At 43.5% G+C, this 24,796-nt stretch overlaps 1 protein-coding gene across 1 annotated transcript in view; it reads left to right on the top strand.

Moving 5' to 3' along the window:
- Positions 1-24,796, top strand: part of LOC126108225 (uncharacterized) — a 927,355-nt gene that overhangs the window by 296,297 nt on the left and 606,262 nt on the right. The window contains exon 4 of the mRNA XM_049913457.1: positions 22,955-23,078. Within this exon, the coding sequence (XP_049769414.1) occupies positions 22,955-23,078 (124 nt within the window). The remainder of the gene's footprint in view (positions 1-22,954; positions 23,079-24,796) is intronic.

Below are 24,796 nucleotides of genomic sequence, written 5' to 3'. Positions count from 1 at the left end.
CAAGGGCGATGCACTTGAGGACAATATTATGGAAATGGAAGAGGATGTAGATGAAGATGAAATGGGAGATACGATACTGCGTGAAGAGTTTGACAGAGCACTGAAAGACCTGAGTCGAAACAAGGCCCTGGGAGTAGACAACATTCCATTAGAACTACTGATAGGCTTGGGAGAGCCAGTCCTGACAAAACTCTACCATCTGGTGAGCAAGATGTAGGAGGCAGGCGAAATACCCTCAGACTTCAAGAAGAATATAATAATTCCAATCCAAAAGAAAGTAGGTGTTGACAGATGTGAAAATTACCGAACTATCAGTTTAATAAGCCACGGCTGCAAAATACTAACACGAATTTCTTACAGACGAATGGAAAAACTTGTAGAAGCCGACCTCGGGGAAGATCAGTTTGGATTCCGTAGAAATATTGGAACACGTGAGGAGATACTGACCCTACGACAGATTAAGGAAAGGCAAACCTATGTTTCTAGCATTTGTAGACTTAGAAAGCTTTTGACAATGTTGACTGGAATACTCTCAAATGCTGACGGTGGCAGGGGTAAAATACAGGGAGCTAAAGGCTATTTATTTGTGCAGAAACCAGATGGCATTGATAAGAGTCGAGGGACATGAAAGGGAAGCAGTGGTTGGGAAGAGAGTGAGACAGGGTTTTAGCTTATCCCCGATGTTATTAAATCTGTATATTGAGCAAGCAGTAAAGGAAAAAAAAGAAAAATTCAGAGCAGGTATTAAAATCCATGGAGAAGAAATAACAGGGTGTCTACGACCCAGGACAACCGGGAAATCCGGGAAAAACCCGGGAATTTTTTCATCCGGGAGAAAACCGGGAAAAATCCGGGAATTTTTCGGAATTCCGGAAATTTTTCATTGTTTTAGCTTTCAGTTAAATTTTTGTAATTTTGACTGCAGAATTGATTCTCTAGCAAAGAATGTTATTATATCCTGCTACTGGAGAATGATACTGCAGCAAGAAAATATAAACGAGAGGGAAAAAAAATAAAACTTTAGTGGCAAAGGAAACGTGTAATTTACAACAACAAAACACCGTGCACGCACAAGCGTCTGTAAATAGCAAAAATATGTCAAAGGCCGTAGCGCGCAGACTGTAATTCTTCGTAACAATAAACGGCTTGCTATGAGCATGACGTCAGAAGTTTGGCTGTTAGCTGTATTGGTAGTAGCAGCAAGCAGCCAGATGCAAACGAGAAAATTTTTTCTCGCGCGCCCTAGCTGCCAGATTCACGCTTGCACAGAGTTGTAGTGGGGAGGGGGTTAGTCTCCACGTGACACGAGTTTACGTTAAGTGATTTCACTGCTTCTCTTCGTGTACAGCTCCCACATCAAATGAAAACAAAACGGATTTCTGTGGCCGGAAGTTATCAAGTGAATTAAAATACATTCACATAATTACGGAGGGCAAAAATATATTATTAATTTCAGTTTTCTGGTTTTATTTTACTTCCAAGTTTGTAGCAGTCAAGCATTAATCGCCTTGCAGAACAGTGAAGTTAATTTTGCAAGTTTGCTAAAGAAATTTGGCTTTATTAATCTTTCCGCTGAGGCAGTCATTTTATTTGAAACGAAGTGTTTCATTCTACAGTATTGCCTAGTTCCAAGCGAAGCTAATTTCAAGTGCATGTTATCATCTTCTGCCATATATGGCATTATGCCATAATAAAGAACCAAAAATGAGATCGCAGAGTACTGGTACTCCAAGAAAATTTATCTCCCAAAAACCACACTGACAAGCTTAATACACACGAACATGCGGGCTTCCTACACCAATACAGTTGCACACGCACAATAGTGCCTGTTTTTCTGGCGCTCTCTGGCAACTGGTAAATCGAACCTATTTCTAACAGTCTCCGGATAGTATTGCTAACGGTGGTTAGAAAAGCGTTACTTTCAAAGTAAATTTCTTTTTACGCAAGGTGAATTATGTTACGCGTGAGAAAGTGGGATGGATATCTAAATCACAGAGCATTCGAAACTGAACAGTTTGAGGACCAGCCATTTACAAGAATTTCGAGCCGAGACATTTATGTCAGAATATTAAACTTACTGGCACATTTGTGTGATGTATCTTGAAGTATAACACACGCAAAAAAAAAAACCACACAATATTACATGTGAAAACTTAGCTTCTGTTGTAGCCTGTTAATCTTAGAGACCAAAATTATATGTGAAAGCTTAGCTTTTCTTGTAGATATACGGTACTGTGTACATTAATGTAAACCGTTAACTTTTCCTCTTGCATGTTCGCGCTATGTAACCAGTGATCTTGCTATTGGCTGACCATAACACGTGTCCTATGCTCTGAATAGCTGCTGTCATCGGCTGGCGAGATCTCGTGGCTTGAGATATGACTCGCTTACAAAAGGACATCGCAACCTCGGTTTCAACGCTCCGGAAACTAACGCGCTGTGTTTGATGCAATTCGAATTTATACTTTCGTAATACGAAATTATGCAGCGTATATGTTGCTGCAAATCAAAGGTCTTTCCAAAACTTCTCTCCTTTTCGTCTCTTCTTTTTTTTCCCGGGAAGTTCTGCGTGATTGTACAAAACGTTAACCATTCAAAGGATTGATAAGTTTTACAGTTCCGAAGGAAAATCTACGGAAGACCTACTGTCACTTAGCACAGAAAAAGTGTATTTTCGCCCGGGAAAAAGCATATTTTTTAAACAGAATATCCGGGAGAAATCCGGGAATAATCCGGGAATTTTTTTTTCCTTGTCCCCGTATACACCCTGAATAAAAACTTTGAGGTTCGTCGGTGGCATTGTAATTCTGTCAAAGACAGCAAAGGACTTGGACGAGCAGTTGAACGGAATGGGCAGTGTCTCGAAAGGAGGATATAAGATGAACATCAACAGCTACTCACCAACTAGTGGAGATGCTGAGTCGCGATAGGCACAACAAAAAAGTTCACACAATTATAGCTTTCGGCCACTAATCCTTTGTCAACAGTAGACACACACACACACACACACACACACACACACACACACACGCAACTTGCACACACGTCTGCAGTCTCAGAAAATTGAAACCACACTGCGAGCAGGAGCACCAGTGCATGATGGGAGTGGCGACTGGGTCGGGGTAAGGAGAAGGCTGGGGGAGGGGGAGGGATAGTATGGTGGGAGTGGTGGACAGTGAAGTTCTGCAGGTTAGACGGAGGTTAGGAGAGAAGGTTCGGATGGGGGAGGGGGTAAGTAGCGGAAAGGAGAGAAATAAAAATAAAAAAAAGACTGGGTGTGGCGGTGAAATGACGGCTGTGTAGTGCTGGAATGGGAAGAAGCAGGGGGCTGGGTGGGTGAGAACAGTGACTAATGAAGGTGGAGGCCCGGAGGATTACGGGAACAACCGATTCCTCCACAGGAAAACACGTCTGATATATTCTATACGACACTGGTGACGGCATGTGCGTCACATGACAGGAATATGTTGTCGACCCACCTAACTTGTACACTTGGCGAATGGGTAAAAAGATTCTTCTACCTTGCCCGATTTAGGTATTCTTGTGGATGTGATAATCACTCCCAAAAAAGTGATGAAAACATAAGAGTTTGTCACATAAACTAAAAATAAAAAATTGAACTTTTCACTCGAGGGAAGACTTGAACTGAGGACCTCTCGTTCCGTAGCTGCTCTCACTAACCACGGGACCACGGCGCTCCTTCACTCCCAGTCTCCGAATATTACCTATCTTCGCATGGACTACTCAGTTTGTATATTTTGCTTATTTTTTTCATAGTTCCACACAACTTCTTCCTGTTTTCTCGATTGATCTGTGTTCAGAATTAGAAACAAATTTATGTGACTAGAAAAGCACAGACAAGTTTTAAATTGCATTGTAGTAAAGCGCATGGCGAAGTCTTACTATTATACAGGGTGTAAATTTTAAGTTCACACGAAAAAAATGTGTAGAATCCAAAGTTGATTAGTTTCGAGGGGAACATGTGCTGGTGCTAAAATTAGGCCACCCCTGGGGGTGGGAGGCAACTTTTAAATTTCAGGTGGGAACCCCCTTTTTTTTATTGCAGAATCAGATTCTACATAAAAAAATACGTACATTGTATCTTAAACATTTCTTTTGATTCTTGGTAGTTGGCCCTGTAATTCAGGAAGATACATGTTCTTATTTTTGCATGGAAAGTATTCACGGATAAATAAAAATTACTTATTTACTTCATAAATTTTGATTCGCTAAAACTAAAACTCTCCTACTCTCCCTCTCTCCCAATAGGGTGGGCTTTGAGAGAGAGGAATTAGAGTTTTACAAATGTTCACCTACATATTAATTTTTTCCGCTGATCATTTGTAAAACTGTCTACTGAAATGGACAGCTAACACAAATTCTTTATTTTAGTTTACTCTTCTGCAACCTATGTAGCTTTATTTGTCTGAACTTTAGGTACTTCGATACAGGTAAACGTAACTTATGTGTGGGTGCCAGCTACAAAACTAGTTGATCCCTCCAGGAAAGGTAATGGAAAAAAAACACGTACATCCCACAGCGTCTTTGGTCCATCATATTTAGACACTTCAACAGAGCTCTTAAGGCGTTGGCGATTCGCGACCCTCTACAGTTCCTAAAATGAAATTTGGCCACTCGTCTTTAATAGTGATTCAACTCTCAGTTCTTTTTATTTATTTACATGTCTAGTTCCGTAGGACCAAATTGAGGAACCAATCTCCAAGGTCATTGAACGCGTCAGTACATTAAATTACAACACAAAAGTAATAACAGATAAAATGAAATGTTTATGAACCCAAAAAAAGTCGAGTCATAAAATGGTTCAAATGGCTCTGAGAACTACGGGACTTAACATCTGAGGTCATCCGTCCCCTAGACTTAGAATTACTTAAACCTAACTAACCTAAGGACATCACACACATTCATGCCCGAGGCAGGATTCGAACCTGCGACCGTAGCGAGTCGAGCGAGAAGTTTAAGTAAATACAGTCAACAATATAACATAAGAATCAGCTTAATTTTTCATGGAACTCCTCAACAGAATAGAAGGAGTGACCCATTAGGAAACTCTTCAGTTTCGATTTCAAAGCGCGTAGATTACTGCTAATATTTTTGAATTCTAGTGGTAGGTTATTGAAAATGAGTGCACAAGGTTTAAGGAAGTGCAATCCAAATGCAGACTGGATTTCTGCCAACTACTAACTGAGAGAAACCTGCTAATTCTTGGGGGTAAGCTGATACCGTTAACAAGAAACGACAGTAAACAATACATATATATTGAGAGGCCAATGTCAAAATATCCAGACTAGTGAACAGAGGTCGACAAGAGGTTCGCGTACTTACACCACTTATTGCACGAAGTGCCCATTTCTGAGACAAAAATATCCCTTTAGAATGGGAAGAATCACTCCAAAATATAATACCATACGACATACATGAATGAAAATAACGAAGTAGACTAATTTTCGTGTCGAATGATCACTCTCTTCAGATGCCGTTCGAATAGTAAAAATGGCGGCAAGTCTCTGAACAAGATCCTGAACGTGGGCTTTCCACGGCAGCTTACTATCTATCTGAACACCTATAAATTTGAACTGTTCAGTTTCACTAACTATATGCCCTTTCTGTAAAACGTCGGGTTTTGTTAAATGGTGTGTCAGAAACTGTAAAATCTGGGCGTTGCTGTGATTTAATGTTAGTTTATTTTCTACAAGCCATAAACGTAGGTCACGAACTGCACTATTTGAAACAGAGCCAATGTTGCACACAACATCCTTTACTACCAACATAGTGTCATCAGGAAACAGAAACACAGGGTGTACATAAAGTCGGGGAACACTTATTTATTGCACAAGAACCAAACATTGTACAAATGTCATACATATTGAATTTTGAAGAGAAACTCTGAAAGTTTTTTTTTTCTTTTACAAACGTTCGGTGTGCGAATCATGAGTGACCCGGCAGTCGTCAGTACGGTAATCAAATTCTTGCCATAGCCGTCCCAGCATGGCACAAGCAACCCATCGTAACGAATTAGTTGTGCCAGTGGTAAATGGCCTTCCTTGTTGGTGGCTGCTTACCGTACTTGGTTCTAAACATCCGTTGAACAGCTGTAGCTCACTTGTTTTTGTCGAACTCCAACACACAGAAAGCTCGCTCCACACCTGAACTAGCCATGTTTGCGACTAGCGCTAACTATCGACAAATTACCAAACTACGCTGTGGCGGTATACATGAAATAAAAAAAACTTTCAGGTTTTCTGTTCAATATGACATACGTATGATATCTGTACAATGTTTCATTCTTCTGCAATAAATAATTGATAGTGTTTCCGGACTTTTATGTTCACCGAGTATTTCAGAGCTACCGTTAATACTAGAGGGCATATCATTTATATAAATAAGGGACAGGAATGGCCCCAACACTGATCCCTGAGGCAACCCCATTTGACTGTACCCCACTCAGACCGCACATCACAGCCATTCTCAACACTGTGAATAATGACCTTTTGTTGTCTATTGTTGAAGTAAGAGATGAACGAGTTGTGAGCTACTCCCCGTTTTCTGTAATGGTACAACTTCTGGAGCAATATTTTGTAATCAACACAATCGAATTCCTTAGTTAAATAAAAAAAAATATGCCTAACTTTCGAAACCTTTTGTTTAATCCATCTAATACCTCACAAAGAAAAGAGAATACAGCATTTTCAACTCTTAAACCACTTCTAAACCCGAACTGTACATTTGATAGTGAATCGTGTGATATAAAATGATTAATTATCCTTACATGCACAGCCTTTCCAATAACTTTAGCAAGCAATGAAGGCATAGAAATAGCTCTAAAATTGTGTACATTATCCCTTTCTCCCTTTTTCTAAACCGGCTTTACTACTGAGTACTTTAATCGTTGAGGAAACTGACCATTCGGAAAGGAAAAATTACACATATGGCTACGTGCTTTTCGTTTGATGGTTCCTCTTTACTGGGTTTTACTTTAAACAACGGTCAAGGGCAGGAGCAACTCAAATTATTGCGGGCAACACCAGTATTAACAACTCAAACGATTCCGTTTGTAATCAAGGTAGCGCCTACACATCCAATAACACGCACTAGGGTCAGTACATCGCTGGGGGGGACCTCAAAAGCAGGCAATTTTCTACAAAATAAGAGCAACAGTCTAATTACTTCTCGGGGTACCTGCAGCCAACCAGCAGAAGGAGACGGATAAAAATCGGATAACTTCCGACACAGCAATAACTACCATGTGGCTATTACAATTCCTTCCACGTAAACCATTAATCATTACTTCCGGCTACAAAATGTTATTAATCAATAAATATCTTCCTTGCCAGTAGCAAACAATTCGTAGGAGCGAAACTACATCTATATCTACATGGATACTCTACAAATCACATTTACGTGCCTGGCTGTGGGTTCATCGAACTACCTTCACAATTCTCTATTATTCCAATCTCGTATAGTGCGCAAAAAGAACTAACACCTATATCTGTCCGTACGAGCTCTGATTTCCCTTATTTTATCGTGGTGATAGTTTCTCCATATGTATGTTGGTGTCAACAAAATATTTTCGCATTCGGAGGAGAAAGTTGGTGATTGGAATGCCGTGAGAAGATTCCATCGCGACGAAAAACGCCTTTCTTTTAATGATTTCCAGCCCATATACTGTATAATTTCTGTGACACTCTCTCCCATAATTCGCATTAATACAAAACGTGCTGCCCTTCTTTGAACTTTTTCGATGTACTCCGTCAGTCCTACCTGGTAAGGATCCCACACCGCGCAGCAGTATTCTAAAAGAGGACGAACAAGCGTAGTGTAGGCAGTCTCCTTAGTAGGTCTGTTACATTTTCTAAGTGTCCTGCCAATAAAACGCAATCTTTTGTTTGCCTTCCCCACAACATTTTCTGTGTGTTCCTTCTAACTGAAATTGTTCGTAATTGTAATACCTGTGTATGTATGTAGTTGAACTTACGGCTTTTAGATCAGACTGATTTATCGTGTAACCGAAGTGTGACGAGATTCTTTTAGCACTCATGTGGATGACCTCACGCTTTTCGTTATTTGCGGTCAACTGCCACTTTTCGCACAAATTATATATCTTTTCTAAATAGTTTCGCAATTTGTTTTGATCTTCTGATGACTTTATTAGTCGATAAACGACAGCGTCATCTACAAACAACCGAAGACGGCTGCTGAGATTGTCTCCCAAATCGTTTGTGTAGATAAGGAACAACAAAGAGCCTTATAACACTACCTTGGGGAACGCCAGAAATCACTTCTGTTTTACTCGATGACTTTCCCTCAATTACCACGAACTGTGACAGGAAATTACAAATCCAGCCACATAACTGAGACGATATTTCATAAGCACGCAATTTCACTACAAGCCGCTTGTGTGATACAGTGTCAAAAGTCTTCCGGAAATCCAAAAATACGGAATCGATCTGAAATCCGTTGTCAGTAGCACTCAACACTTCATGCGAATAAAGAGCTAGTTGTGTTTCACAGGAACGATGTTTCCTAAACTCACGTTGACTGTGTGTCAGTAGACTGTTTCCTTCGAAGTAATTCGTAGTGTTCGAACACAATATATGTTCTAAAATCCTGGTGCATATCGACGTTAACGATATGGACCTGTAATTTAGTGGATTACTCCTACTACCTTTCTTGAATATTGGTGTGACCTGTGCAACTTTCCAGTCTTTGGGTACGGATCTTTCGTCGAGCGAACGGTTGTATATGATTGTTAAGTATGGTGCTAATGCATCAGCATACTCTGAAAGGAACCAAATTGGTATGCACTGTGGACCGGAAGACATCCTTTTATTAAGTGATTTAAGTTGCTTCACTACTCAGAGGATATTTACTTCTACGTTAGTCATGTTGGCAGCTGTTCTCGATTCGAATTCCGGAATATTTGCTTCGTCTTCTTTGCTGAAGGCATTTCGGAAGGCTGTGTTTAGTAACTCTGCTTTGGCAGCACTGTCTTAGATAGTATCTCCATTGTTATCGCCCAGAGAAGGCATTGTTTGTTTCTTGCCGCTAACACACTTCACATACGACCAGAACCCCTCTGGATTTTCTGCCAGGTTTCGAGACAAAGTTTCGTTGTGGAAACTGTTATAGGCGTCTCGGATTGAACTCTGCGATAAATTTCGAGCTTCTGTAAAAGATCGCCAATCTTGGGGATTTTGCGTCTGTTTATATTTGGCATGTTTGTTTCGTTGTTTCTGCAACAGTGTTCTGACCCGTTTTGTGTACCAATGAGGATCAGCTCCGTCGTTTGTTAATGTATTTGGTATAAATCTCTGAAATGCTGCCGATACTATTTCTTTGAATTCAAGCCACATCTGGTCTACACTTATATTATTAATTTGGAGTGACTGGAGATTGTCTCTGAGGAAGGCACCAAGTGAATTTTTATCTGATTTTTTGAATAGGTACCAGCGGAAACTATTCGTGCACAGTTGGTCGTAAATCGGTCTTGGGAGAAAAAAATCTTGCAGCCAAGCCAGTTAACGGTAGTCTCTTCACGACATTCGCGTTAGCTAACCCGTCAATCTGCTTATCAGAAAGTCTGGTCCCAGCAGACCACGAATCAGACCTCCATCGAAAACGGACTTTGAGCTTATAACACTTCCGTCTGCTACTACTGTACCATAACCTCAAAGCCTAAGGCATTTCGTATAAAGGAATTATTGTTATTCTAGTAATTATAGTGTGAAGAAGCAGAGCAGTGTTACCCTCTGAGAGGAATTTTGTTATGTTGACGGTATTGTACCTAACGGAGGTGGCTTATCGGAAGTGAAAATCAGAATTACGTAATTATTCAAACAGTAACAAATAATGTTTTACCTAGCTACACTGTTTAAAGAATAAGGAAAACGGTCGCCAGAAAGAGAAAGATTAACGTTCTTGTTTAAGATAGTAGGTGTGAGTAACTTTAATGGACAAACACAACCTATACTTTGCCACACGCGAGTGCAATGAACTCTGACACCTGCATATGTTAACGTTACGGTTGGAACTAACAGCTAGAGCAGCACAAACTATTTGCAAAAATATAACAGATAACGGAACACACTATTACTTTCAGGGCTTATTCAAACTGAATGGTCTTATAACGTTACTATTAATATTCGCTGCAGAACCATTAATTGGACGTAGGTTCAGTATTATTATTCAAACATTTTCATAGCCGACATAAATTTATAAATGTAGCTCACTGCAAAATTATGAACTGATCACAGGGTAAGTCTCTCTCAACTAAATACTTTTCTATTAAGAATGAAGGTTAAATGGAGTTCATTAACAGGTTACTTCTCACTGTCTTTTGAATAAAGAAATTAATGTTTTCATAGATAGTGGTCTTCCTGTTACTTGTTACCTAACATTGACATAATAGACAAACTGTGGATCCTGTTATACTATTAATATGCACTTCCAATACCCGAAAGAAACAAGTGCTTGGCAAGCAAATATAACTTTCCACAACTGCAATTCACGACTTTTGCTGCAGTGAGACACAGTGTTGACAAATTTACAAGAAAGTGACTCACCTTTTAAAATTTACTACAGGCAGCACTATGATCATTAACTAAGCAAAACTTTATAAGCCTCAGTTTTAAGAGCTTTTAATTTTTAAAAGAAACAGCAAATTGTCTTTATTACCACAGTCTTCTAATTTCATGATTCAATAGGTGACTTTGACACTCAAAGACACTTTAAATTGGACTGTTTCCATCACTGGGAGGCTTTCATTTTTTTTACAAACTAGGACACTCGCTAATGATAGTTCAAATGGAGAGGAACCTGACAGGTGTTGTGATAGGGAAAAATCAAGGTAGCTACATGAATTATATTTGAGCACACTAACACATCCAATAAGCTGATCCTTCACTGTACATTATTATAGTATTCCGTTACAGTGATTGCGCAATGTGGTCGCAACTGCATGTTGGTAGATGGATTTGCAGGCAGAATTGCTGGACTCTGTCCCTTCTTGGTGGCGATGATGGATACCAATTCCAGAATCGTTCCAACTACACTCCTGGAAATGGAAAAAAGAACACATTGACACCGGTGTGTCAGACCCACCATACTTGCTCCGGACACTGCGAGAGGGCTGTACAAGCAATGATCACACGCACGGCACAGCGGACACACCAGGAACCGCGGTGTCGGCCGTCGAATGGCGCTAGCTGCGCAGCATTTGTGCACCGCCGCCGTCAGTGTCAGCCAGTTTGCCGTGGCATACGGAGCTCCATCGCAGTCTTTAACACTGGTAGCATGCCGCGACAGCGTGGACGTGAACCGTATGTGCAGTTGACGGACTTTGAGCGAGGGCGTATAGTGGGCATGCGGGAGGCCGGGTGGACGTACCGCCGAATTGCTCAACACGTGGGGCGTGAGGTCTCCACAGTACATCGATGTTGTCGCCAGTGGTCGGCGGAAGGTGCACGTGCCCGTCGACCTGGGACCGGACCGCAGCGACGCACGGATGCACGCCAAGACCGTAGGATCCTACGCAGTGCCATAGGGGACCGCACCGCCACTTCCCAGCAAATTAGGGACACTGTTGCTCCTGGGGTATCGGCGAGGACCATTCGCAACCGTCTCCATGAAGCTGGGCTACGGTCCCGCACACCGTTAGGCCGTCTTCCGCTCACGCCCCAACATCGTGCAGCCCGCCTCCAGTGGTGGCGCGACAGGCGTGAATGGAGGGACGAATGGAGACGTGTCGTCTTCAGCGATGAGAGTCGCTTCTGCCTTGGTGCCAATGATGGTCGTATGCGTGTTTGGCGCCGTGCAGGTGAGCGCCACAATCAGGACTGCATACGACCGAGGCACACAGGGCCAACACCCGGCATCATGGTGTGGGGAGAGATCTCCTACACTGGCCGTACACCACTGGTAATCGTCGAGGGGACACTGAATAGTGCACGGTACATCCAAACCGTCATCGAACCCATCGTTCTACCATTCGTAGACCGGCAAGGGAACTTGCTGTTCCAACAGGACAATGCACGTCCGCATGTATCCCGTGCCACCCAACGTGCTCTAGAAGGTGTAAGTCAACTACCCTGGCCAGCAAGATCTCCGGATCTGTCCCCCATTGAGCATGTTTGGGACTGGATGAAGCGTCGTCTCACGCGGTCTGCACGTCCAGCACGAACGCTGGTCCAACTGAGGCGCCAGGTGGAAATGGCGTGGCAAGCCGTTCCACAGGACTACATCCAGCATCTCTACGATCGTCTCCATGGGAGAATAGCAGCCTGCATTGCTGCGAAAGGTGGATATACACTGTACTAGTGCCGACATTGTGCATGCTCTGTTGCCTGTGTCTATGTGCCTGTGGCTCTGTCAGTGTGATCATGTGATGTATCTGACCCGAGGAATGTGTCAATAAAGTTTCCCCTTCCTGGGACAATGAATCCACGGTGTTCTTATTTCAATTTCCAGGAGTGTAGTTTCTGGCTGTACCGTGTGCGGGCAGTTGGTCAGTTGGCGTGGAGCAGCGAGGAAGTATCTGTGGCGCATAGTTTAGCCGGGGCAGCTGGTGGCGTCCACTCGCGGTCGGAGTGTGAGGGGCTGTTCCCATTGCTACGAGGTCCGTGGCTCACCGATCCCAGACACCAAAGTTGAGTCTTTACTTGATCTACCAGCCAGCCCCAAATGTTCACATTGTGTCATCTGAATTTCGCTGTGAGCTGTTGGGACATGCCCGCAAGCAACAACGTGTGTCTTCAAGTTGGTGAAATTCTTGCCGCCCTCTTGTGGAGTTTAGCTTAACTTGATTATTTTTGAATTGCAGTGCACCAGCGGAATCTTCTGCCTTGTGGCCGTTAACGTTCCTGTTACCTGCCCCGGTCGTTGATGTAAATTCAGGCAGTGCCTTTTCCTTGTCCTGTTGTGGCTGTCCAGCACGGCGTGTAGTTTGACAGCCGAATGTGTAGTTCATTGTGGGCGCCAATACCTTCTCCATTCTTCCATAGAACTCCGTGTTGTGTGCTGGTCGGGTGGAGTGGAAGTTATCCTCTCGCTTCGTCCGTTGGCTGTTTGTCGGTTGGGTTGCCGTCGGATTGAGAATTGTTGGGCCGACTGCCTGTCTCACCTAAGCGAGCGTTAGTATTTGAATTTCAGGCCGAGCCTTGGAAACTTCTGAGCGCCGTTTCATATGCTGCCTTTTCCTAGTTGCCCTTGTTGTTTGTTTATGTATGGCTTCTAGCCTATTTTAAAATTAAAGTTGTTTTGGCAATAAGGCGTGTGACTGTTTGGGCCTTCAGCCTAATTTAGAGAAGTGTTTTAAGACGAGATCTTCTGCCTGTTAAAATTCGAATTCTTGTTTTTGAGTCTTAAGTGATTGCCCTTCAGCCGGTTTTAAATTAGAGTTGTTTTCCCCTTGAGGAGTGACACTGAATCGGACATTTAGCCGGAAATTAATTTCTGAAATTAATGTTTGGCTTGCTCTGTTTTTAATGATTTCATTACTCTTGTATGTTTTTGTTGTTGTTGTTGTGGTCTTCAGTCCAGAGACTGTTTTGATGCAGCTCTCCATGCTACTCTATCCTGTGCAAGCTTCTTCATCTCCCAGTACCTACTGCAACCTACATCCTTCTGAGTCTGCTCAGTGTATTCATCTCTTGGTCTCCCTCTACGATTTTTACCCTCCGCGCTGCCCTCCAATCCTAAATTTGTGATCCCTTGATGCCTCAGAACATGTCCTACCAACCGGTCCCTTCTTCTCGTCAAGTTGTGCCACAAACTTCTCTTCTCCCCAATCCTATTCAATACTTCCTGATTAGTTATGTGATCTACCCATCTAATCTTCTGTAGCATCACATTTCGAAAGCTTCTATTCTCTTCTTGTCCAAACTATTTATTGTCCATGTTTCACTTCCATACATGGCTACACTCCGTACAAATACTTTCAGAAACGACTTCCTGACACTTAAATCTATACCCGGTGTTAACAAATTCCTCTTCTTCAGAAACGCTTTCCTTGCCATTGCCAGTCTACATTTTATATCCTATCTTCTTCGACCATCATCAGTTATTTTGCTCCCCAAATAGCAAAACTCATTTACTACTTTAAGTGTCTCATTTCCTAATCTAATTCCCTCAGCGTCACCCGACTTAATTCGACTACATTCCATTATCCTCGTTTTGATTTTGTTGCTTCATCTTATATCCTCCTATCAAGACACTGTCCCTTCTGTTCAACTGCTCTTCCAAGTCCTTTGCTGTCTCTGACAGAATTACAATGTCATCTTAAAGTTTTTATTTCTTCTCCATGGATTTTAATACCTACTCCGAATTTTTCTTTCGTTTCCTTTATTGCTTGCTCAATATACAGATTGAACAACATCGGGGAGAGGCTACAACCCTGTCTCACTCTCTTCCCAACCACTGCTTCCCTTTGATGTCCCTCGACTCTTATAACTGCCATCTGGTTTCTTTACAAATTGTATATAGCTTTTCGCTCCCTGTATTTTACTCCTGCCACCTTCAGAATTTGAAAGAGAGGATTCCAGTCAACACTATCAAAAACTTTCTCTAAGTCTACAAATGCTAGGAACGTCGGTTTGCCTTTCCTTAATCTATTTTCTAAGATAAGTCGTAGGGTCAGTAGTGCCTCACGTGTTCCAGTATTTCTACGGAATGCAAACTGATCTTCCCCGAGGTCGCCTCTTACCAGTTTTTCCATTCGTCTGTAAGGCCGTGACTTATTAAACTGATAGTTCGGTAATTTTCACATCTGTCAACACCTGCTTTCTTTGGGATTGGAATTACTATATTCTTCTTGAAGTCTGAGGGTATTCCGCCTGTCTCATACATCTTGCTCACCAGATGGTAGAGTTTTGTCAGGACTGGCTCTCCCAAGGCTGTCAGTAGTTCTAATGGAATGTCGTCTACTCCCAGGGCCTTGTTTCGACTCAGGTCTTTCAGTGCTCTGTCAAACTCTTCACGCAGTATCGTATCTCCCATTTCATCTTCATCTACATCCTCTTCCATTTCCATAATATTGTCCTCAAGAACATCGCCCATGTATAGACCCTCTATATACTCCTTCCACCTTTCTGCTTTCCCTTCTTTGCTTAGAACTGGGTTTCCATCTGAGCTCTTGATGTTCATACAAGTAGTTCTCTTATCTCCAAAGGTCTCTTTAATTTTCCTGTAGGCAGTATCTATCTTACCCCTAGTGAGATAAGCCTCTTGTAATGTTTGTCAAATGAGTAAAGTAGTAAGTTCGAGTGCAACTGACAGCCACTCATTTTGGCCCCTTTCCACAAAGTAAACTATCTGCCCTGTTCTGCAGGTATAGCAGGGGATCTCACAGGACAGTCGCAAACTTGTGGCCCTGTGGCTTAGAGTGAATCGTTCTGTTGCTTCTCACATGTGGTGAAAGTGTACACAGGCCGAAACTGTATCCTAGAGACCAGGGCAGGGCCGAACACGTGTTACTTCAGAAAGAGTGGACCGTTATTTGACTGTAAGGGCACGACGTAAACGCTGTACTATTGCAAGGCAACTGGCATCTGACCTCGCAGCATCCCCTGCACCTGCTGTATTTAGGCGACCAGTGTACAGAAGGCTTCGGCAGAGTGGCGTTTATTGTCAGAGAGCTACTGTCTACCTATGACGCATCTTCATAGAAGCAACGTCCAGAGTGGAGCTGGTTCAAATGGCCCTGAGCACTATGGGACTTAACATCTGTGGTCATCAGTCCCCTAGAACGTAGAACTACTTAAACCTAACTAACCTAAGCACATCACACACAGCCATGCCCGAGGCAGGATTTGAACCTGCGACCGTAGCAGCCGCGTGGTTCCGGACTGAAACGCCTAGAACCGTTCGACTACAGCGTCCAGCTGGAAGAAGCAGTGTTGCTTTTCATATTTTGTGAGTTGAGCATGAAATGTATCAAACATTTTCATATATGGAACCGTGTTGAGGGCAGTGTCAAAAAATTTCGATCCAATGATGCGCGTTCCTGTTACACAGCGCCAAACGCCACTTTTTTCATCATGCAGTGGTCGCTGACACACAATTTTAGGAGGAAATTAGAATTAAATACAGACCATTACCTGCTTACAGGCGCTGATAAATATCAACGGGGAGAGCTGAATATGTGTGCCCCGACCGGGATTCGAACCCAGGCTCTCTTGCTTACATGGCAGACGCTCTATCCGATTAAGGGGCTCCGGAAAGGCTCAAAATCATGAAAAGTTTAATTTTTACTTTTTTGCATCTTCTGAATCTGCAGACTATTACCTTTTAATAGATATATAATTTATTCAATTCCGAAGACTACAACTATTTTTAAATTTTTTTTGAAATGTGTTCTACATGGGCGTGACCCACTGTGGCGCTGTTAAACTTCTGTCAAATGGTGTTATTATTAACGTCCGTGTTCATCAGGTACATTTTAGTGATGTGAGATAAAGTATGTGTTGTGGCTAAACCTATTTTCAAAGACTTAGCATCACCTGAACTGTTGAAAAAGTGTATTCACGGAAAAACTCAAAACCCCAATGAAAGTGTAAATAGTGTTATATGGTCGAGAATCCCCAAGACTGTATTTGTTGGAATAGAAACACTTCACTTTGGTGTGTACGATGCTGTTGCGACTTTCAATGATGGCAACATTGTAAGGTGCAAGGTATTTAGAAATATGGGAATGAAGATAGGTTCTAACATGGTACGAGCGATGCTTGCATTAGACAAGGAACGCCTTCGGGCTGCAGACAGGGCTGTAAAGAGTCTAGAAATACAAGCAAGAGTAAACAGGAGGAGGAACAAGAGGAAGCTGGAGAAGGGAGTTTGCAGAGGATGAAGATAATCCATCCTATGGACCTGGAATGCACTAAAAAGTTAATCCAATCTTTGTCGCTCGATTCCCAAAACTTTTATTTTCTCATACTAATTACATGTTTTCTAAGGATCTTCCAAACATATTTCTTTCAAACTTTCAGTAAATGTTACACAGTACCTTCTGCATAATTTAACACAGCCTTTTTCCAAAAAAAAAAAAAACTGTATATTTTTGAATATATAAATAAAAAATTGCAAAAAAATGTTGTGAATTTTCATTACAATTGAAAAAAAATCATCTTTAATAACTGAACTAAAATTTTGTAAAATCCATGTGTTATGTTGTAGCCCATATTCCAATAAATAATCTGTAAAAAGTTCAACTTCCTACCTCAAATACTTTGTGAGGAAAGATGTAATTTATAAGCGTTATTTTACCATTGCAAGTATAGGGCATTCCGGAGACCCTTAAGTATATACAGAGAACTCAGAGCATAGTACGGCTGCAGGGGTACGCTCCCCGTGAGACCCACGTTTCCAACTCCCTGTCCACACACTACATTTGTAGTGCCCCTGCCCAGTATACTCGTTACCCGCGGCAGTCAATCTACCGATTCCCATAAGAGTTCGGGCTATGCAAGTGCATCTGCACTGAAGAAGATTACTGGCCGGTAAGCTTTATCTACACACATCAAAAAAAGTTTTGCATCACCCCAGTTTCCAGAACTCCTTAAGATAGACGTTGACTGTGGATATCCTATCACAGACACACCGCCGGCCGAAGTGGCCGAGCGGTTAAAGGCGCTGCAGTCTGGAACCGCAAGGCCGCTACGGTCGCAGGTTCGAATCCTGCCTCGGGCATGGATGTTTGTGATGTCCTTAGGTTAGTTAGGTTTAAGTAGTTCTAAGTTCTAGGGGACTAATGACCTCAGCAGTTGAGTCCCATAGTGCTCAGAGCCATTTGAACCACCACAGACACAGCCCCTTTGACTGTTCAGAGATGTCACTAAACCCGCCCAAACATGTAAACAACCACCGATGAACAGCGCTTGTTAGACGGAGGGGGTCCTACAGCCGATCAGTTCCAGTCATTCCACCAGGAAGGAGGTACACGGCTCGTGTTGTCTGTAGTTCAACCGTGCCTAGACGGTCAATACCGCGGTTCGATCGCGTCCGCATTGTTACTTTGTGTCAGGAAGGGCTCTCAGCATGGGAAGTCTCCAGGCGTCTCGGAGTGAACCAAAGCGATGGTGTTCGGACGTAGAGGAGATACAGAGAGACAGGAACTGTCGATGACATGCCTCGCTCAGGCCGCCCGAGGGCTACTACTCCAGTTGTTGAATAATGCTTTTCGTGCAGCCACAGGACGCCGTGTTACGACTCAAACTGTGCACAATAGGCTGCACCATGCGCAACTTCACTCCCGACGTCTACATCTACATCTACATCTACATCCATACTCCGCAAGCCACCTGACGGTATGTGGCGGAGGGTACCTTGAGTACCTCTATCGGTTCCGTGGCGAGATCCATCTTTGCAACCACGACAGCGTGCAGCGCGATACAGATGGGCTCAACAACATGTCGAATGGACCGCTCAGGATTGGCATCACGTACTCTTCACCGATGAGTGTCACATACGCCTCCGACGAGACAATCGTCGGAGACGTGTTTGGAGGCAACCCAGTCAGGCTGAACGCCTTAGACAAGCTGTCCAGCGAGTGCAGCGAGGTTGAGGTTCCCTGCTGTTTTGGGGTAGCATTATGTGGGACCGATGTACCCTGCTGGTTGTAACGGACGGCACCATAACGGCTGTACGATACGTGAATGCCAACCTCCGACCAATAGGGCAACCATCTTGTTAATGACTTCCTAGAGGATAGTGACATCGCTCGGCTAGAGTGGCCACCATAGTCTCCAGACATGAACCCTGCCGAACACGCCTGGAATGGATTGAAAAGGGCTGTTTATGGACGAGGTGACACACCAACCACTCTATGCCGAATCGCCGTTGAGCAATGGGACAACCTGGACCAACAGTGCCTTGATGAACTTGTGGATAGTATGCCACGACGAATACAGGCATGCATCAATGCAAGAGGACGTGCTACTGGCTATTAGAGGTACTGATGTGTACAGCAATCTGGACCACCACATCTGAAAGTCTCGCTGTATGGTGGTACAACATGCAATGTGTGATTTTCATGAGCAGTAAAAAGGGCGGAAGTGATGTTTATGTTGATCTCTATTCCAATTTTCTGTACAGGTTGCGGAACTCTCAGAATCGCGGTGATTCAAAACTTTTTTTTTTAATGTGTGTGATAGCCGGCCGGTGTGGCCGATCGGTTGTAGGCGCTACAGTCTGGAACAGCGCGACCGCTACGGTCGCAGGTTCGAATCCTGCCTTGGGCATGGATGTGTGTGATGTCCTTAGGTTAGTTAGGCTTAAGTAGTTCTAAGTTCTAGGGGACTGATGACCTCAGAAGTTAAGTCCCATAGTGCTCAGAGCCATTTGAACCATTTGATGTGTGTAATAGGATGACAAACTACCCCTGAAGTGCAGGAAAGTAGCGTCCCGCCGATCTACAGGTGAACAGCTGCTATGGGGGATATAAGGATGAGGAAACATGCCAAACTGTGGGACTGGCTGTCATTTGCGTTCATGTTCGAGAATGGATATCTCGCTGTCTTCCCATACCTTTGTCATTCACCTGCAGCTGTTCTTAAAACTGAGCGTGTGTTTCGTAATAAGAACATTTAGCGACTTCCAAGAAGCTGTAAACGTAATCTCAAGCGGTTTCTTATGAGTGGTAAATTTACCTCTTTAATTATTTTTTATTGTACACTGACCTACAGAATTTTACCTGACAAAGACGACACAAACTTAACCTCTTCAAAATATACAAGCGCAACGCAATCTGACTGCTATACATTCACAACATGACTTCCAATAATTAACACAAAAGAATGGCCCTGAACTGCAAGAAATCCTAACAATAATACGAATCCAGAAAATATGAAATTAAAGAAATATGAAACTACCTCTAATTCATCCCACCCGGCTAGCCGCGCTGTCTAACGCGCTGCTTCCAGAGTGGGAAGGCATGCCGGTCCCCGGCACGAATCCGACCGGCGGATTAGTGTCGAGGTCCAGTGTGCCGGCCAGCCTGTGGATGGTTTTTAGGTGGTTTTCCATCTGCCTCGGCGAATGCCATCTGGTTCCCCTTATTCTGCCTCAGTTGCAATGTGTCGGCGATTGCTGCGCAAACACTGTCTGCATGTACTCGTACACCATAATTACTCTGCCATGGAAACATTTGGGGCTACACTCGTCTGGTATGAGACGTTCCTGGGGAGGGTCCACTGGCGGCCGAACCGCACAATAACCCTGGGTTCGGTGTGGGGCGGCGGTGGGGTGGGTGGACTGCTGTGGTCTGTTGTGGACCACTGAGGGCTACGGCAGGACGAAGCCTCTCCGTCATTTCTAGGTCGCCAGTTTCAACATGTTGTGTACATAGTTCCGCGTAGTCAGCGCGTACACAACTTTCCCACTAGAGCGCACCCCGCTAAGCACAACAGCGCAGGAGCAGCGCTCGTCTGCCTCTGCATTAAGGGATGGCGCTGCCATAGAGATGGACCAAATTCTGCTTCCGCCTATCCGCGTATTAATATGTAACGCAGCCAACGAGATTGCTGCTTATGTAGAACCTTTTCTCCTCGCGGATCACACTCGCGCAGTGATACATGAACGTATGAGGTATTATAACGAGTGTCCAGACCTCCGATTAGTCAGTCTGCATTTGTCTGCACCAGTCTGTACCAGTCTATAGTCAAGTTTCAGTCTGCACCTAATAAGATTACCGTATTCCTGTACATAGCCATGAAGGTAAATGTATAGACACTTTTGTCAAGTATCAGAGATGTATGTGAGAATAAGATTAACGTACCAATATCAAAGGAACTTCAGATTGTCAATTGTAAAGAGCATCCAGAACCAAGTTAAGTAATTTTTATGCTTGTTATTATTTTAATAAATGTGTGTGAAAATTAATGAAGTTCTGTTTGAAGTTGGTCACCGTCAATCTGCTACTATAAGTGTGCGAGTGGCATTTCTATCGTCTGACGTAACGGCAGAAGATAAACACGCCACGATAAGACCACGAGACATATTGCTCACACTCGCCTACTTCGTTAGAGCGACAAGTCAAATAATCTGAGGGTGTGTGTACTGAAGGTCTTACAGTACGCACACCACACAATACACAATACACGTCCAACTCTGTTAATTGCCTAAACTTGTTTCAGTCACGAATCCCAACAGTCCAAACCCCATTCTTTTTTCATAAGTCACTTGCCTCACAGAAAATCTTCATAACACCAACTACAGTGATTTACAGCAAGTAGCAATAACAGCCAGCTAAATAAAAAGATTCTAACTACTATAGACTCTAACTACTAGGAGGCATATGGTTAGCGAAAGAAAGATTTTATTGAAGAGCAAACGAAGTATTTAGAAAATTTTACCTTATTCATGTGACACCCAGTTCCAAAAATTATATAGTTGTCATTAATTCCACAGCCCAAACTTTATCAACCATCCATCCGTCCCCATACATTTCCTTGCGTATTTTCTTACAAACACATCATTTCATCTCGCTTTACAATACATGTCCTACCAACACAGAGTCTCCACTAACATGTCCATACACTTCCCTGTCCACTCGCTGACTGCTATAGTTCAATTCTTTTATCTTGACGGTTCGCGCATGCCCGCCCAGACGCAGAGGATTGTTGCACTGCCAGTTGTTCGCGCCAAGAGAAGCAGCGCCATAGTATAGTATAGTTGGCAAACTTACGTTTAGGGGGGAGCGCGCAGTTTATGAAGTAAAGCCACCACGGCCGCATTATTCCTTTCGCTGCTACAGAGACGTGCTCCCCGCATTCCGCGATTTTGTCATCACTGCACTGCTCGCCTGTGCTGACACATGGTGTTCCGACTGCTTTGACTCTCTTACCATTCGAATTCACAAGAACTACAGTATTTGGCCCAAAAATTTGATTTTTACACATCTTCTCGACTGATACCTTCCCCCCCATAAATGACTTAATTTTGTTTCGATGTTCAACGCAGTTATTGTGCAGCATTAGATGTAGTAAACCATTTCACGAAATTTTGTAGAGTTTGCAGAGGTAAAGTCCATAGCGTATACTTTCCATATGGTCGATTTTAGTTGCCATTAGAAATTTCAAAAAATTACATTCAAACGAATGAAATTCATGAAGTAAGACCCTTCGATATTGTTTGTAAATAAAGAAAATATTAAGCACCGGACAAGATTTGAACTCAGAAACTTTGACACAGCAGCCATACACTTGAACCATTACATTAACGCTGCTCATCATCCAATGCATCTCCTGGAGGACTTTAAAGTAGGACGCAAAATACCGACAAACACTGTTGGTATGACCGAATTACTCACGTTTCGTCGAAGTACAATAGGGAATAACAATTACCGCTGTTCTTTATTGCGAAAAAGCGGTTAGTGAGAATGACACAAACACCTTTCCTTGCTATCGCATCAAGTAGGAGGCTTATTGCTTGTTTGGTTTAATTAATTAATAGAAATTGAAGCAATTGGTATAAAGAATGGTTTTTCCAAACTTTCTATAAAAGAAAGTCTGCTATCAAGACATTGCTTTTGTTCAATCACTTTATTTATGACTGATCGTTTCTAAAACTGAAGACACTCGTCCGTGATCTGCACTGCAGTCGAGCTCTGGCAACGTCGTTCTCTGTTCATTGGCTGACTTTGTTTTGTGACGTCAGTTGCGCAGAACTAACCTAAACTCGGGCGCCGTCGTAAATGACGCGCACTTTAGTCCGTCCAACCACAGAATCTCTTGTCGAGGGCGCAGAGTGCTGTCAGCGATATTAACACAGTCTACAGCGCTGCCAACATACAAACAGGCTACTTACGGAGCGATCTCGATTATTTAAAGAGTGGGTGGCGTGGTCGTTACTGGTTCTACCTAATATGAGACTCGCTTAAGTAATTAAAAGATTAATGAAGTAGTATGTCAAACATTGGTAAACAATGTGGTTTTTTTCTATCCTGTAGGCTCTCGGAGTCACCGGCCGCACTCGCTTTCTGCTTACCATTTGGCTGGAGAACGGGGCAATCCCCTGGAGCTGGAACGACTGCTGCCTGCCAGATCGACGGCGACTCTTCCAGCGAAGAAACCGTGAGTACCTGCCGCAAACATCTATCTGCAGTGTCTTTTGGTCTGTTACTCGTCGTTAAAGCACAAAGGCAACGACCTACTTACCAGTGTAGTCGCTCTCTCTCTCTCTCTCTCTCTCTCTCTCTCTCTCCCTCCCTCGTGAATTGGTGAAGATCACATTGTTGTCAGTCCGTCTGTTGAAAACTCTTGGTCGACCTACCAAGTTGGAATCTTTGTCACATATTACATTCTGCGGTCCCTTGTTGATAGTAAACATAGAAGCTCCTAGTGTACTGCGATCAAAAGATACGACTTTGGTGTCACCGCCAGACAGCACACTTGCTAGGTGGTAGCCTTTAAATCGGCCGCGGTCCGCTAGTATACGACGGACCCGCGTGTCGCCACTGTCAGTGATAGCAGACCGAGCGCCGCCACACGGCAGGTCTAGAGAGACGTCCTGGCACTCGCCCCAGTTGTACAGCCGACGTTGCTAGCCATGGTTCACTGACAAAATACGCTCTCATTTGCCGAGACGATAGTTAGCATAGTCTTCAGCTACATTTGCTACGACCTAGCAAGGCGCCGTATTCGATTGATAATTAATATTATGAAGCATGTACCGTAACGAGAGATGTTCTACAATTGTGGATTAAAGTTAAGTATTATGTCAACTACTTACTTCATTTGCAATTCTCAAGATATTGTCCTGTTCCAGACCTCACGCCAGTCAGCGTGTAATTAAACGCGTGCATTTCGGCCTCCTCTAGAAAAACAGTGTTGGCTCTTCTGCCAACACTGCAACGACCATTTACGTCACATACACTATCTAATCAAAAGTATCAGGACACCCCCAAAAAACATATGTTTTTCATATTAGGTGCATTGTGCTGCCACCTATTGCCAGGTACTTCACATCAGCGACCTCAGTAGTCATTAGACATCGTGAGAGAGCAGAATGGGGCGCTCCGCGGAACTCACGGACTTCGTACGTGGTCAGGTGATTGGGTGTCGCTTGTGTCATACGTCCGTGTCTAACAATCCCTAGGTCCGCTGTTTCCGATGTGATAGTGCAGTGGAAACGTGAAGGGATACGTACAGCACAAAAGCGTACAGGCCGACCTCGTCTGTTTAATGACAGAGACTGCCGACAGTTGAAGAGGGTCGTAACGTGTAATAGGCAGACATCTATCCAGACCGTCACACAGGAATTCCAAACTGCATCAGGATCCACTGCAGGTGCTATGACAGTTAGGCAGGAGGTGAGAAAACTTGGATTTCACGGTCGAGCGGCTGCTCATAAGCCACACATCACATGTGTAAATGCCAAACGACGCCTCGTTTGCTGTAAGAAGCGTAAACATTGGACGATTGAACAGTGGAAAAAATTGTGTGGAGTGACGAATCATGGTACACAATGTGCCGATCCTATGGCTGGGTGTGGGTATGGCGAATGCTCGGTGAACGTCATCTGCCAGCGTGTGTAGTGCCAACAGTAAAATTCGGAGGTGGTGGTGTTGTGGTGCGGTCGTGTTTTTCATGAGGGGGGGGGGGGGGAGGGGGGCGCTTGCACCCCCTGTTGCGTGTCACTTTCACAACACAGGGCTACATTTATGTTTTAAGCATCTTCTTGCTTCCCACCGCTGAAGAGCAAAATAGGGACGGCGATTGCATCTTTCAACACGATCGAGCACCTGTTCGTAATGCACGGCCTGTGAAGGAGTGATTACACGACAATAACA

Source organism: Schistocerca cancellata, chromosome 11 (genome assembly GCF_023864275.1).
Source record: "Schistocerca cancellata isolate TAMUIC-IGC-003103 chromosome 11, iqSchCanc2.1, whole genome shotgun sequence".
Lineage (NCBI taxonomy): Eukaryota > Metazoa > Arthropoda > Insecta > Orthoptera > Acrididae > Schistocerca > Schistocerca cancellata.
The sequence above is the reverse complement of the archived record's forward strand: the minus strand, read 5'-3'. Positions and strand labels throughout refer to the sequence as shown.